A 14,975-nucleotide genomic window follows, 5' to 3' on the forward strand; every position below is an offset into this window, starting at 1 on the left:
ACTGGCATGTGTGTGCACATGTGACCGTGTGTATATGCGTGTTTGCGAGCAGGAAATTCCCAGGGAAACTCCTGCCGCCACATCTGAAGAATAAGAGGAAACGGGCTGGACAAAAGTCGGTCTGCCGGCCTGTGTGGAGGCGGTCAGCGCCCGCCCCGTGCCCGCCTGGCCCCGTCTCCCAGAGCTGAAGGGGCCCGTGCAGGCCTCGGGGGCCTCAGCCTTCCCCCACCGTGGTGCTGCCCCCCCTGTTTCCTCCCTGTGTACCCTATCCTGGTGGTCCCCACATCTCGTGCCTTGGTCCCCGAAGTGAGTTTTCACTCGTGTGTCCCCCTAGGAATACTCGGCCGCCTGAGTGGGCGCTGAGCCGAGCGATGGGACTGGGGGCTCCTCCTCGCAGTGCTCCTCAGGGGCCCGGGAGCCTCGGGGATCTGCTCCTGCCCTAATTCCAACCCCAGGAGGGCGCCTGCCCGGCAGCCCCCTGGGGCCCCGCTCCTCCCCCACCAGACTGGGCCAGCCCTGTGCACTGTCAGCTCAGCCTCGGCCTGGGCGGCAGGGCCAGAGTCCAGAGCCCCCGTGGCAGGGCCCGTGGGGCCGAGCTCACAGAACCCCTCCCCCGGCACAGCGCCCGCACCGCTCCACACCCTGGCATCTCCTCCCTGCTCTTGAAGACGCTCCCCCGCTGAGATGCGCCCCCCCCCACACCATGTGCAGCGTGAGTGTCCTGCCCGTCCAGGCCGGCGGTCAGCCGAAGCCGCTGCTCCCCGGCAGGACAGCGCCGGCCTTTGACTTCCTGAGCCGCCGGATGCCCACGGTCCCCTGCCGTCCAGGAAGGAAGGGAAAGACCAGTGAGCGCCGGCAGCAGTGACTGCAGAGCTGGGGACACTGTGACAGGGGGGCTTTCCGGCCACGCCACATGGCCCCCACCCTGGCCTTCCCTCCGTCCCGGTGTCCAGCAGGCCTGAGACTAGTGTCCAGGGTTCCTTCCACGAGCACCGTGTGCCCATGTTCCAGGTGGTCCAGAGGCGCTCCCAGGAGTCTGGGCCCGGCACGCCCAGGGAAGCTCCCTGCCCGCCTCCCCTGCAGGCCCCCATCCTGGTCACGGCAAGCAGTATGGGTGCGGCCACAGGAGTGGGCGGGGCCCTCCTGCACCCCAGGCCGTACCCCAGCCCTGCAGGGCAGGGTTGCTGAGGGTCAGCGACATGTCACACCAGGAAACTCCAGAGCAAACCAGGTCAACGCCCCTCTCTCAAAGCTGCTCACTGGGCATCCTCCTGTTCTGCCCCGCTCCCCTGCACCCTTCCCTCTTTCCCTTTCTCTTTGCGCAGTCCCTTGATGTCTATACCACGTCCCACTCCTGATTCTGTCTTGCTTACTATCAGAGTCAACTGCTCCTCTAGTCGGTATTTCCTGGACTTGATTTAAACTGCTGTTCCATCATCTGTTGATGTGTGTGTGTGTGTGTGTGTGCGCGCGCGCGCTGCGCGCTCCTGGGCTGCTCCTGGTTGGTAGCTGGCACCCGAGTTGAACCCAGAGCTCCCCCATGCCGAAGCAAGGGTGCCGCGTGTTGAAGAGCGGTCTTTCCAGCCCTGCTAACTTTTGAAAATGAAATGATTGCAGCCTATATCTAGGTTATACGGGGGAGCCTTCTGCGCGGTCGCGAGCCTCCTGGAGTGTGGAGGTGGCGTTTGCTGCAGGGAGTGGGGGCGAGCGGCTGCTTTCTGCCGTCTGTCTGCCCACCCCAGGGCACAGTGCTGATGCGAGTCCGACCCTCCTTCCACCCGACCTCAGCTCTGCACTGCCTGGGGCGTGAGAGAAAGGGCAGCCCACGGCCTCCCCTGGGCGGGCCTGGAGTCCCTTGAGCTCGGGGCTCCTCGGGGGTGTGTGCTCTGCAGGCGGCGAGCTCGAGGCACGCGTGTCTTTGCTCTCCACCCCCGGTGCGTGCTGGGGGGCGTCGGTGGGGGACCCGCAGTGACCCGGAGGGGGGCGGGCACCGAGCCAGGCCCAGGGCACCCAGGTTGGTTCCGTTTCTAGAAAGGCTGCCTGATGCACAGTGGAAGTTTCCTGGACTTGATTTAAGCTGCTGTTCCATCATCTGCCGACGTGCGCGTGTGTGTGTGTGCCTGTGTGTGGGCTGTCTTGGGGGGCCGGCGGAAGACCCCCGTGGACACCCGAGCAGGCCCCCGCGGGGCCCAGCGGCGACTACGCAGCCCCGAGTCCCGCGGCCCAGCGGGCATGCGCCCCTCGCGCGCTGATTGGCGGGGCCGGGGCCGGGGGGGCGGGCGCTGCGGGCGGCGGCGGGCGCTGATTGGAGGCAGGGGACCGGGGGGCGGGGCCGAGCCCCGGTGTACTCGGACTCGGGAGTAGGCGCGAGCGCCCGGGGGGGTGGGCGTGGCCCCGGGCGGCGGCGCGCGCTGATTGGCAGTGGCGGCGGGGGCGGGGCCACCGCGGGGAGCAGGTTCTCGCGGGCGGGGCGGGGCGGGGCGGGGCGGGGCTGCGGGGCGGCGCGCTCCGATTGGCGCGGGCGCCGAGCGGGGGCGGGGCGGCGCGCGGCGATTGGCGGAGCGGCGGGGCGGGGCGGGGCCGGCGGCCGGGCCCGGCGGCGGCGGCGGCGGCGGGAGGGCGCGGGCGCGGGCGGCGGCGGCGGCCGGCGCGCTGCCCTTTGTGCCCCGCGGGCGCCCGCGCCCACCCGAGCCCGTGCCATGCGCCCCGCGGGCGTGCGGGCGCCCCGGCCGCGCGCGGGGCCATGGAGCCGGCCATGAGGAAGTTCACGGTGCGCAGGTTCTTCTCCGTGTACCTGCGCCGGCGGTCGCGCTGCAGGAGCGCCAGCCTGGGCCGCCTGCAGGTGAGCACGGGGCGGGGGTCGCGCCGGGCGGCGGGGGTCCCGGGCCGGGCGGCCCGTCCACCTGCTGCTGCCCGCTCCGGGAGGCGCGGGGCCGTGCTGCCCTCCGTCCGGTGCAGACCCTTACCCACTCCCGGGTCGCTTGCAGCGGGCAGTGGCCAGGGCATGGTCAGGGCGGTGGTCAGGGGCGCGTCCCGCTGTGAGCCCACCCGGCAGCCTCCGCCCTGCACGGGACCAGCGCCTGGGCGTGCCCGCCCGAGACCCAGGGGTGCTGGGCAGCGCGCCCACCCACCGGCTTCCAGGGGCACGCGTGGCCCTCCGGGACGTGTCCTTCCCGGGCAGTCCAGCCTGGCCCGTGTGCTGCGATGAGACGGGCAGCGCCCCGAGACAGCAGGGGAGGCCGGCGGGAGCGGGCGCAGGCCCTGAGCCTCCCGGGGCCCTGGGCAGGGCCTGGCCTTGGTCCCCGCCCGGAGGGGCTTGGGCCGGGTCCTCGCCGGTGGAGGCGCAGCCCTTGGAACAATGTCATCATCCTGGTCCTTTGTCCCCGCTGCCTGGGATTCCGCGCGGGCGTGGGTTCCGCCGCGCCACCGGGAGAGATCTCTGAGCCAAGCCCCGGAAGAGACATGAAAGCGACTTTTTTGGTTTTTTTTTTTCAAAAGTTTCTATTGTGATACCGACGGAGGCAGAATCCCAAGTGCCAGGCGTCCCGGCGGCTGGCTTCCGAGGGCACCGCCTGTCTGTCGCGCAAACGCAGCCGCTGGTCAGGGTGGGCCCCGGCGTGCTCGGGCCTCCGGGCACAGAGGATACACATTAGTCATTTTCCTGGGCTCCGGGCACTTCCCGGCCACGGCTGACAAGGACAGAAACTCCCAGCAGAGCTGGCCTTGGTGCCCGGAATGTTCTGATTCACCAGAGGCTGCGCCCACGACACGGCCCCCTCCCCTGTCTGTCCCCTCCCCGGCAGGTGCGAGTGGGACTTGGCACGGAGCCCCGGTGGCCTTCCCACCAGCGGCCGGGCTGCGGGACCAGCGGGGGACAGGCGTGAGGCCTTTGCGTGACCGCAGACCTTCCGGAGAGCACGGCCGGCCCGTGTCCCCGCCACTCCCCGCAGCAGCGGGGGAGGGGTCTTGTTGAGACCCTCAGGGTTTTGCCCTGTGGGGATTTGAGGGGCTGCTCTCTGGTGCTTCGCCTGCTGGTGGGTCCTGCGTGCATGTGGCTGACCATCTCGGGCCACTAGCCCCCTCCTCCCAGCCTGAGGTGCAGTGGACACTGCAGAGTCCGAAAGGGAAGGGGTTCGAGCCGAGAGGTGGGCCGTGTGGGCACTTGGTTTTTCTTTTGTGGGAACTAGTGGCAAAGAACGTGTTTGGGGAAGGAAGCGTTTTTATTGTTCCTGTGAATTGAAAATACATACACACAGGCCAAAGATTTTCTTTCAGGTTTTTTTAAAATTCAGAATCTGGCGTGTGTGCTGCGGACCTGGGGCTCTCGGACAGGCGCGTTGGTGGGCTTCTGCGAGAGGCTCCGTCTCGTGTGCCCGGGCTTGCTCTCCAGGTTAGCTCTGCTTTTCGTCCGAACGCAGCGTGTAGTCGGACGCGAGCCAACAGAGAGGCTGTGTCACGTGCTTAGACTTGGCGACTGTGCTTGGATCCCGGCCGAAATAGCCTTGCGTGGTGCTCTCCAGAGGCTGAGCACTGGCCGGGGAAGTGAGGGGCTCCGGAGGGAGACCGCTGCCTTGGGGGGCTGCTGTGCCGGGGGCTGGGCAGGAGCCCTGGCCTCTTCCCGCCCACCCTGTCGGTGAGAACAGGGAGTCCAGCTTGGTGGGTCGTGTGAGCCTCCAGGGTGGTGTGAGTGTGCGCGTGAACCTGCAGGTGCGTGCACTGCGTTTGTGCGGGCGTGTAGTTGTGAATGTGCAAGTGAGCCCGGGGGGTTGTTGGCGTGAGAGTTCATGTGAACCCGCGTGACTGCTGGAGAGTGCCTGTGGGCAGGAGTGTGCGTGGGAGTGAGCGTGCCTCCAAGTGAACGTGTGAGTGGACGTGCGTGAGCCACCGTGAGGGTGTACCTGTGAGTGGACGTGGAAGAATACAGTGAGCTTAGCGGGAGCGTGTGCGTGGGAGTGAGTGCACGCAGGGCGAGCAAGAGCGTGTACATGGGAGCAGTCCAGCGTGTGAGGATGTATGTGTGAGTGTGTGAGAGTGTACATGTGAATAAGTGAGTGCACATGTGGGTGTGTGTATGTGTGACGTGAGTCTACATGTAAGCAAGCAGGTGTGAAAGTGTACATGTGTGTAAGCATGCACACGTGAGTGTGTGAGTACATGTGAGCGAGCAAGCATGAGAGCGTCCGTCTGAACACACCCGTGTGCATCCACGTAAGCCTCCATGCATGTGTGAGTGATCTCGTTACAGAGTGTACGTGCATGGCGTGTGTGTTAGTGAACGTGTGATGCATGTGTGAGAGAGCATGTGAGTGTGTGATGGTGCATGAATGCATGAGAAGATCTGATGGTGTGTGCATGCATCTGTGTGAGTGTGTGATGGTGCATAGATGCGTGTGAGCACGTGACAGCATGTGCATGCAGGTGTGTGAGTGTGGTGGTTCACAAATGTGTGTGAGTGCATGTGTGTAAGTGACACGTGATGGATGGCACATGAATGTGTGAATACACGACTGTTTTTCCATGTATGTGTGTAAACACGTGATAGTGTGCACGCGTGTATGTGATGATGCATGAGTGTGTGATCACGTGACTGTGTGCATGTATGTGTGATGGTGCATGAATGTATGTGAATACATGACAGTGTGTGTGTCCATGTATGTGTGTGAACACGGGATCGTGTTCATGTGTGTATGTGATGGTGCATGAATGTGTGTGAATACACAACAGTGTGTGCATGTGTGTGAACATGTGATGGTGCATGAATGCATGTGAGCACAGGTCAGCGTGTGCGTGCATGTGTGAGTGTGTGTGAGGGAACGTGTGACGCCGTTTGCGTGCTTGCCTGACATCCTCCTGCCTCCGAGTGGAAGCAGGTGTGGGCCGTCTCAGCACTGGGAGCACGGGGTCTGGAGGTGACCGCGGACTGGTGGACTTTCTGAAAGGAAGTTCCTCTCCAGCTATTGAGGGCCGTGCCCGCCCTCCTCCTATTGTTCTGCAATCTTCCCTGGAGGTTGGGGATCCTGGGCTTCGTGACAGGTGTAGGCAGGCCGGGCAGTCCTGCCGTGTCCGTCCCGTGTGCAGCCCCCTCGGGCGGCAGCCAGGAGCTGCAGTGTGTGTGGGTGAGAGCAGGGCGTGGCGCGGGTGACAGCCTCAGGGGGTCGCCGATGTTTTCACAGTGCTCGGAGTCTGCTGGTCCTGGCTGAGGTGCGGGGAGTGGCCCTGTGGCCAGCTAGGGTGGGGCCCTCTGGAGGGCGGGAGGGAGCAGGGGGCATGAGGCCTGCAGCGGGCAGCTGGCCTCCCACCCCACGGGTGCTGCCCACACACTGGGCTGCTGTTTTCACTGGTCAAACCATGAAGTGAGACTCCAGTCGTGGGCACTGGCCACCGTCCAGTCGAGCTGCAGGTCACGGCCAGGGCAGCGCACCCAGACCCGCCGGGAGGACACGGCTGGGCCCTCCTGGGCAGCGGGGTGGGGGCCGGGGCCACACGGGGTCTGGCTCAGATGGAGCACAGCAGGGCCATCGTGAGCAGCAGCTGCTGAGGACCCCCATGCTCCCTGCCCCCCTCCTTACTCCCTCCCCATGCCCACAGCACACCTGTCACCTGCACCCTCCACAGTCCTGTAGCTCTCACTTGTCCCCTGCCTCCTCCACATGCCCACAGCACACCTGTCCCCTACATCTTCCATGTGTGCAGTTCACACCTGTCCCCCGCGTCCTCCACATGTGCAGTTCACACCTGTCTCCTCATCTCCACCTGCCAGGGATGCTGGCGCTGGGCCTCTGGTCCCTAGAGCTGATTTCGGGTGGGACCCCTTCGGGGAGGCGGGTCTCTCACTGCAGCTGCCGCTCTCCAGCCTCCGAGCGCTTAAGGCCCCTCCCGCTGCGGGCCAGTTGGTAGGTGCCAACTGGCCGGGCACTGGGCTTGCAGCTGCTGGAGGGTGGGGCCCCTGGGATACCCGGGGGTGTCCTGGGTCTGTGGTGGCCCCGGCACAGGCCGAGTCAGATCAGGGTGAGGGGAGACACGCCCCTTTGTCACTGAGGCACCTGGGCATCGGGCATGCTGACCAGCCCAGAGAGGGTCTCCCCGCAGGCCGCACCCGAATCCCGCCCTGTCCAGACCCTGCAGAATGGCCGTGCTTTCTCGTGGCCACACGTGGCTGCCCAGTGAGGGTGTGGGGTGGAGGGATCACCCGGAGAGACGAGAGTTGTGGGGAAACGCAGGGACTGGTCACAGCCCCGGGAGCAGGGCAGCGCTGGGGGGGCGGGGCTCTGGTCTCTGTCTGTCCCCTCGCGCCCGCCACGGCCCGGCCTGGCCCTATCCTTGGCCTTGCTGGTGGCGGGCGCAGAGCGGAGCCCGGCGGCTTATTTTTAGCACCTCCCACCTGCCGCCCCTGGCATGGAGGACGGTCACGGCTGCCTCACCCTCGGGGACCCTGGCCAGCCCGCTCTGCGTCAGATGGGGCAGAGAATAGGGCCCCGGCCGGGGAGGTGCCTGGGGGTGTCAGGAGTGGGGCAGGCGGGCTCTGGGGACGTGTGGGAACGTGTGGGGGTGGGTGTGCCCTGCCCGCGTCCTGTCGCCCGGCCTGTTTCCTGCGGGGGCCCCCCGCGTGTCCATTTGCCTGTGCACTGAGCTGTGGGTACAGCTGAGTCTGCCCGTCACCCCTGCCCTCTGCCCTCTGACCCCTCACCTCCCCCTGACACCCGAGACTCCACAGTGGCCTCGGAGCCAGGGACGTGCCCATGCTCGGTGGCTGATGGCGCGCGTCACGGCTCGCACACTCAGAGCCCTGTGGCCAGAGGCCCGGCAGCAGCGCCACGGGCCAGAGCAGCAGCCGCAGGTCCACCCCGCCACGGCAGAGGCGCTCCTGGCCCTGCCCGCCCTGAGCCCAGCCCGCGGTGCGGGGGCATCGGCTGTGCCGGGATGGGGCCCGGGCTCTCTGCGCCTCGGCTGGCATCTCCCCTAGGGCCGGCCCTGCCTCTGTTCCTGCAGCTACACGTGCCGGTATTCTGACATCCCGTCACCCTGCAGTGCTCAGCTGCGCGCGTCCCGTGGCATTCGCTGAGGGCCTCCCCACCAGCACGCACATCTGCGCCCACGCGAGGCCTCACTGCCCTGAGTGAGGCTGGGCGGCCCCAGGCCCTTAGATCCAGCGAGTCCTTCTCTCGCGCCTGGGGTGCTGACGCTCCCGGGCGCCTCCCCCAGCGCCTGGCCCTGCGCAGTGGGCACTGTCGACCCCACGGCCCCGGGTCCTCCGCACGGGGAGACGCCCCCGACATCCCAGGACCACAAGTGGCACGTTGCACACGCCGCCATGGACAGGCGTGGGGCGGCCAGGACAGACCCCGTCACCCCACAGGGGGCGTGGCCACTGCTCTGCGGAGACCAAGACCGCTCCTCGGGACTGCGCGGCCGACCTCAGCTCTGCAGGGTGGGGGCTGTGACACCCCCCTCTCTCTCCACACCCGACACCCCCTCTCTGTAGCTCTGCACCCCTTCATGCAGTCTCCTCCCCAGCCGTGGCTCAGCCTCGGGGAGCTACACCGGGGGCTCCCGCACACCCGCCCCGGCCCCCTCGCCACCCACTCGTCTGTTCCCAGACCCCTCCCTCTTTGTCGTGGGATGAGACTCAGAACTCAGTGCCGGTTCCCATCCCAGGAGCCGCAACCCCACCCTGCCCAGAGACAGCAGGGGTGGTCTGCAGCCTGCGGGTCTGATGGGGGAGTCTAAAGTCTGGGCGTGGGGGCTGGAGAGATAGCACAGTGGGTAGGGCATTTGCCTTGTCCGCGGCCAACCTGGGTTCGATTCCCAGCATCCCATATGTTCCCCTGAGCACCGCCAGGAGTAATTCCTGAGTGCAGAGCTAGGAGTAACCCCTGAACATCGCCGGGTGTGACCCCAAAAGCAAAATAAATAAATAAATAAATAAAGTCTGGTGTGATGGGAGAGTCCCCAGTCTGCGGGTCTCCTGGGGGTCCCCAGTGTGCAGGTCAGGTGGAGTCTGATGGGGGGTCTTCAGCCTGCAGACCTGATGGAGGTGCGGGAGAAGGGCTCTGGGCGCTGCCAGACTCCTCACTGCCCCTCAGCTCCCAGACCTCGGCAGAGAGGGACAGACATCCCCTCGGGTTCTAAGGGGCCGTGTTGTGGTCAGAGCCCGGTGGGCCTCTTGGGGAAGAACCATCCACACCCCGAGGCAGGTGACACTCCTCCCTGCACCCCGAGGGCAGGTGAGTGTCCTGACCGCACCTCAGGGCAGGTCATGGTCCTTCCTGTACCCCGAGGGCAGGCGACTTCCTCCTGTGCCCCCAGGGCAGATAATGGTTCTTTCTTCGCAGAAGGCTGGGGATGGTCCTTCCTGCACCCCAGGACAGGTGATGGTCCTTCCGGTACCCCAAGGGCAGGTGACTGTTCTTCCCAGGCCCTGAGAGCAGATTGTGGCTGTGGCGGACTGTGGCCATGGGCAGAACGTGGCTTTGGGCAAATTTTGGTCATGGGCAACTGTGGCCCGTGGGCCCTGGCAGAACGAGACTGTGGCCAGAACGTGGCCGCGGAAGCGTCTCCTTCCACCACGCGCCCGGTGATGTCTGGCCCGCCACCCCACCCCATGTGGTGCAGCCATGCCATGCCCGGGGTGCGGGTTAGGGGGGACTCCAGCGCCCTGGAGGCTCTCTCGAGAGTGACCGCAGCCGCCCCGGCCCGCGGCACGCACACCCCCGCAGGGCAGACGCCCCTTCCTTCGTGACTCACGGCAGACCAGACGCCCGTCCCCGCTCGCACGCCGAGGCCGAGCCCGCGGCCTGCTGAGCCCCCGTCAGCCGGTGCCGCCCGCCCCGAGGCCCCGTCTCCAGGCAGGCCCCACGCGGCCAGCTGCCTGCCAGGCGGGCGCCCGCTCGCAGATTGCCCGTGTTTACGTCTGCCATCTGTGCCGCGTGGGAGCCGCGTGTTCTGTGGGTGCTGCTCACTTTGCGGGCCTCCCCCCACCCCCCGCGCCTCTGCTCGCCCGCCAGAGCTCGTCCTCGCGGCGCGGCTGCCGCCGGCTGCCCTCGCGGCTCCGGGGGCTCGGGTGGAGCGTGGGCGGGACGCCGCGGTCTGCACGCTGCTGTCGGGGTCGATGTCCTCTTCTCGGGAAGGAAGCGACCAACGTCCCAGGGCGCGTTCAAGCCACAGCATTGCTCTGAACGAAAGACGGGCTCAGTCGGAGACGCCAGGCAAGGGTTAACCTTCGGGACTCATGAGGTCACACGGGACAGGCCGCGCCTCTGCCATCAGCGGTGCCCTCGGGGGTCTCCGGGCCCTGGCAGTGCGGCCGGGCGAGCTGGCATGTGCCTTGTGCATGTTCCTGCTTCCGGGAGCCTCCCGGGTCCCACCAGGGGGGCATCCCCAGGGCTGGGCTCCTAGCATGGAACTGCAGACATCCTGGCAGTTCCCCGGCGGGCCCCCAGGAAGGCCCCTGGAGTGGCCGGGGATGGTGCGTCCTGCAGCCCCTGTGCCGGCCCATGTCAGGAACTGTCCTCGGCCCGGGCATTTGCACGTCCGGTTGCCCAGTGGAGCCAGTCAGTGCACACCTCCCACCCGCCCCGTGGCCGTTCCGTGGCCCTCCGAAGGGGGAGACACATTGGCGTGGCCGGGCCAGTGGCCACCTTCTCAGGGGTCGGGGCGACCGCCGCCAGATGCAGGAATGACTCGGTTTCCGGGGGGATCCAGTGGGAAGTGGGGTTCTGGGTAGGCGCAGGGCGGCCCTGGTCAAACCCCCACCAGGGGTGGTCCCTGAGCTCCACCGCATGCGGCCCAACACTGACAGAGAAGCTGAAGGTGGCCCGTTGTCGGGAGCAGCCCTGCGAGCTGAGAGGGAACTCGGGGACCCCGAATCTCGCTCCCTGCCTTTCCTCCGCGTGGCCGGCGGGACGGGCCTCTGTGCTTTGGGCCCATGAGCCTGGGGCTGGGCCGCGCGCTGGTTTGCTGCATGGTGTGTCCAGCAGGCTCGGGGGCCTGGGCGTCTGGTCCTTGTCATCCCCCCTGGAGAGTGTCCTCCAGGCTGCTCCAGGCCCGTCACCAAGGGGGAGTCATCCCTGAGCCACCCCCAGAGGCAGCCGGGCCTGGGCCACCCCTCGGGGTCCCGTTGTCTCCACTTGCTACGAGCAGCACATGAGCTGAGGGGACCGTGCGTCCGAACACCTTAGTGGCCCCGGTGGTGCCCCCATGCCTCTGCATGGCCCCTTCCGCCCAGGCCCGGACCCCTGGCACGTCGGCCAAGGTGCAGTCAGGTGGGGCCGGCGGGACGAGCAGAGGGTCTGCCCCCGCACACTCCGGGCCCTGCTGGCCGAGTGACCCCCACGCTGAGGGCACAGAGGGGTCCATGAGAGCCACACGGGGGAGGCTGGACTGGGCCATCCAACACACATCATGGGTGGGTCTGACACTGACCCATCCATGGGTGTGGCCACGCTCTGACCCATCCTGCTCTCGGTGAGGGCACTGACCTGTCCACACGGCATTTCTGCACTCCGGGGGGTGGGAGGCACTGGCCCGTCCTGCTCTTTGTGGGGGCACTGACACGCTGGGCTGGGCCACTCTCCCTGGGGGAACGACCGGCCCTGGGCAGCCGCTGACCGAGTGCTCCCTGGCAGGAGGAAGGCGTCGTGAAGGAGATCCCCATCAGCCACCATGTGAAGGAGGGCGCGGAGAAGGCCGACCCGTCCCAGTTCGAACTCCTGAAAGTGCTGGGACAAGGCTCCTACGGCAAGGTGCGTGACGGCAGCTGCCAGGGCACCGTGTGCGGACACAGACGGAGAGGCAGGCAGCCTCCCTGAGGCCAGACGCGGGCACCGGGCATGCACCGCCCTTGTGGCACCTCACCATGCCACACACACAGGCAGGCACACACCTGTGATGCTTGCGTGTGTGTGTGTGTGCGCATGCTCAGACCTGCACACACGTGCCCATAGGGACACCTCCCATGTGTGCACACGCATTCCGTCACACCTTGCATGTGGGAGGCACTGCACGTGGACACACACACACACACGGACACACACACACACACACACACACACACAGATGTTCCTCCCTGTCCAGTCGCCTTTGCGCTCCAGGCTCACCACTTTCGGGAGCGGGACGCGCGTTAGAGCCCGGGCAGCTTGGCAGGCAGGGACGCGACGGCTGTTTGGGAATGCCCTGGACTGCCCGTTCCCGACACCACTCAGCGTGGCTCCAGAGCAAGCAGTCGGCAGCTTTCTGTGGGAAGGGAACGAGGGCGTGTGGAGCCCCCGGGGCTTGGCGGCTCCCGCCCCCCTCAGTCCGTGAGGGCTGCACGAGTGAAGTACAGACCGGGCCGAGCTTGAGGGGGAAGACGAGATACCAGGGGCTGCACGCGGGTGTGGGGGGCAGTCAGTGGTTAGAGGCCTGAATGAAGAGATTCTGGTGGCCTGTTCCTGGGTCCCCAGATGGCCCCTGTCACCCACGCTGCCCCTCACGTCCTCCCGGCAAGGCAGAGCCAGCAGAGATGAACCCGCCAGGCAGGGCCCCCCCACACTGTCGCTGTGGGGGCGTGTGGCCCTTCCCAGGGAGCCCATGAGGGGCGGCAGGAGAGGATCAAGGCCACGCCCTCAGCACCCTGCGCCCGTCTCTGCAGGTGTTCCTCGTCCGGAAGGTGCGCGGCTCAGACGCGGGGCAGCTCTACGCCATGAAGGTGCTGAAGAAGGCGACGCTGAAGGGTGAGGCCGGCTGAGGGTGCGGGAGGGAGGGGTGACAGGGGCTCCTGGTCAGCAGCGCTGGGGGAGCAGCCAGTGCTCAGGGCGCCTCCTGGGCCAGTGGTTGCGGGGACGGCGCGGGGGTGAGCAGAGGCTGGCGTGGCCGTGGTCCGTTCCTGCCCGTGGGCTGGTGGCCGTGGAGCGGAGCTGGCGTCCCCACACCCCAGGCCCCCACTCACGCCGCCGCCTCTCGCCACAGTCCGGGACCGGGTCAGGTCGAAGATGGAGCGGGACATTCTGGCCGAAGTGAGCCACCCCTTCATCGTCAAGCTGCACTACGGTGAGCCGGCCACGCCCTCCCGGGAGCTGCCGGGCCCCCTCCCCAGCTGGGACCCCCTCCCTGACCAGGACCCCCTCCCCTCCCCAGGACCGTCCCCAGCTGGGACCCCGTCCTGAGCTCAGTAGGACCCCCTCCCCACACCAGGACTGACCTATGGAGAGTGGGGATGGAGAGGAGAGGAGAGAGGGGAGGGGAGGGGAGAGGAGGAGAGGAGAGCGAGGAGGCGAGAGGAAGAAGAGACGGGCGGGCGCAGAGCCAAAAGGGGGCCGACACAGGCGGATGCCCCCCACCCTGCTGATGCCACCCCCGCCCCCGCAGCCTTCCAGACGGAAGGGAAGCTCTACCTGATCCTGGACTTCCTGCGCGGGGGGGACCTCTTCACCCGGCTCTCCAAGGAGGTAGGGGACCCCCGGGACAGCTGGTGTGTGTGTGTGCGTGTCGACAGAGCGTCTGACGTGAGTGCTGCTGAGAGTGACGTGAAATGCGTGTGCAGCTGTGTGTGTGTGTGTGTGATTGCAGGTGCGTGCAGGTGTGAGTGTGCAGACCTGAGGCAGCCAACCCCGGGGCCCCCCCGGGCGGGTTGCTGGGTGCACCGGCCTCAGCGGCCCAGACAGACCCGGCCCCCTCCCCAGGTGATGTTCACGGAGGAGGACGTGAAGTTCTACCTGGCCGAGCTGGCCTTGGCCCTGGACCACCTGCACAGCCTGGGGATCATCTACAGGGACCTGAAGCCCGAGAAGTGAGTGGGGGCAGGGGGACCCCGCGCCCTCTCCTGCACAACAGGGTCGGGAGGTGGGGACGGGCACCTGGCGGCCAGTGGCTCCGAGATGGGCCCCCACGGCCCCTGGACACGGTGCGCCAAGCCTGCCCAGAGCCCTAGGCACAGCTCGGGGGTTCCCAGGCGGGCCTGGCCAGCCCAGAACCCCACGAGAGGTCAGCCTTGCCGGGGGGCGGCTGGGAAGGCCACGTGTGTCCATCTGTGCCCCTTCTCCTGGGCCCGGGGCCTCCTCCCTCAGTGTCCACTCACGTACCGCCGAGTGTGAAGCTGCTTCCGTGGCTGGCCAGACGCAGCTGGTGCTCACTGTGGGGCGAGTCCTGACAGCTGGACACTGGAGGGTCCCCGGGGGCAGGCGTGGGCCCCGTGGCTGTCACCTGCAGGGTCATGGTCAGGGCAGGGAAGTGGAAGTGGCTCCTCCTTGGCAGTGGCCGCGCTGGGCCGCGCGGAGGGGCTCCATGCTGACGTCACCCCGACCTGGCTCTGACAGGCTCCGTGTGACCCCGTGACCCTGCTCTGTCACTGTGACCCCTGACCCCCGAGGGCCCTGGTGCCAGCAGGGTGCCCGGCCCCTCAGGCCTGCTCTTCGCCACCTGCCCGCCAGCCCCGAGTCTCACCCTCTCATGTGCCCGGGTGGGGCCCCAGGGGTGCTCCATGCGCCTCTTACCCAGGGGGCTGGGTCCCTCCCCTGGTGGCCCACCCACAGCGGTCACCTCAGGCCTCTCCAGCCCACCCTGACTCTGGGCACTGGGCCCCAGAGCGGGCAGCAGCAGGGGCTGGGCCTGGCCGGACACGGCTGTCAGCCCCTCCTGTGTCCCAGGCTCGCCTGTTGCCGTCAGCCCCCACCTGGCCCGGTCTGGCTCTGGGGCAGGGGCAGAGCTCGGACCCGAGCAGAGCCCAAGGGCCTGGGGGCGCGCCCAGGGGTGAGGGGCAGGAGCTGGCTCAGAGCTCGGGGGGTCTTGACCCTCGGCGTGCTGTGTGTGTGGGCAGAGTGGGGTCCCCTTGCCCCACTGTGTGGGCCCATGGCAGGCAGAGCCCTGTGTCCTGGGCTGCGTCGGCCAGGTGTCTGCACTGCCTGGCACCGTCTGAGCGAGTCCTGCCTTTCAGCGTCCTGCTGGATGAGGACGGCCACATCCGGGTCACAGGTGAGAGGGACAGTGCCACCTGCGTGCAC

General features: G+C 67.3%; 1 protein-coding gene across 2 annotated transcripts in view; it reads left to right on the forward strand.

The window, feature by feature from the left end:
* Positions 1-2,613: 2,613 nt before the first annotated feature.
* RPS6KA2 (ribosomal protein S6 kinase A2) overlaps positions 2,614-14,975 on the forward strand; it is a 28,306-nt gene continuing 15,944 nt past the window's right edge. For both annotated transcript variants that reach the window (XM_056124890.1, XM_056124891.1), the window contains exons 1-7: positions 2,614-2,842; positions 11,625-11,741; positions 12,629-12,710; positions 12,946-13,026; positions 13,345-13,424; positions 13,659-13,765; positions 14,909-14,946. In XM_056124890.1, the coding sequence (XP_055980865.1) occupies positions 2,744-2,842; positions 11,625-11,741; positions 12,629-12,710; positions 12,946-13,026; positions 13,345-13,424; positions 13,659-13,765; positions 14,909-14,946 (604 nt within the window). In that variant the 5' untranslated portion in view covers positions 2,614-2,743. The remainder of the gene's footprint in view (positions 2,843-11,624; positions 11,742-12,628; positions 12,711-12,945; positions 13,027-13,344; positions 13,425-13,658; positions 13,766-14,908; positions 14,947-14,975) is intronic.

This window comes from Sorex fumeus, unplaced genomic scaffold (assembly GCF_029834395.1).
Source record: "Sorex fumeus unplaced genomic scaffold, SorFum_2.1 ptg000052l, whole genome shotgun sequence".
Classification (NCBI taxonomy): Eukaryota; Metazoa; Chordata; class Mammalia; order Eulipotyphla; family Soricidae; genus Sorex; species Sorex fumeus.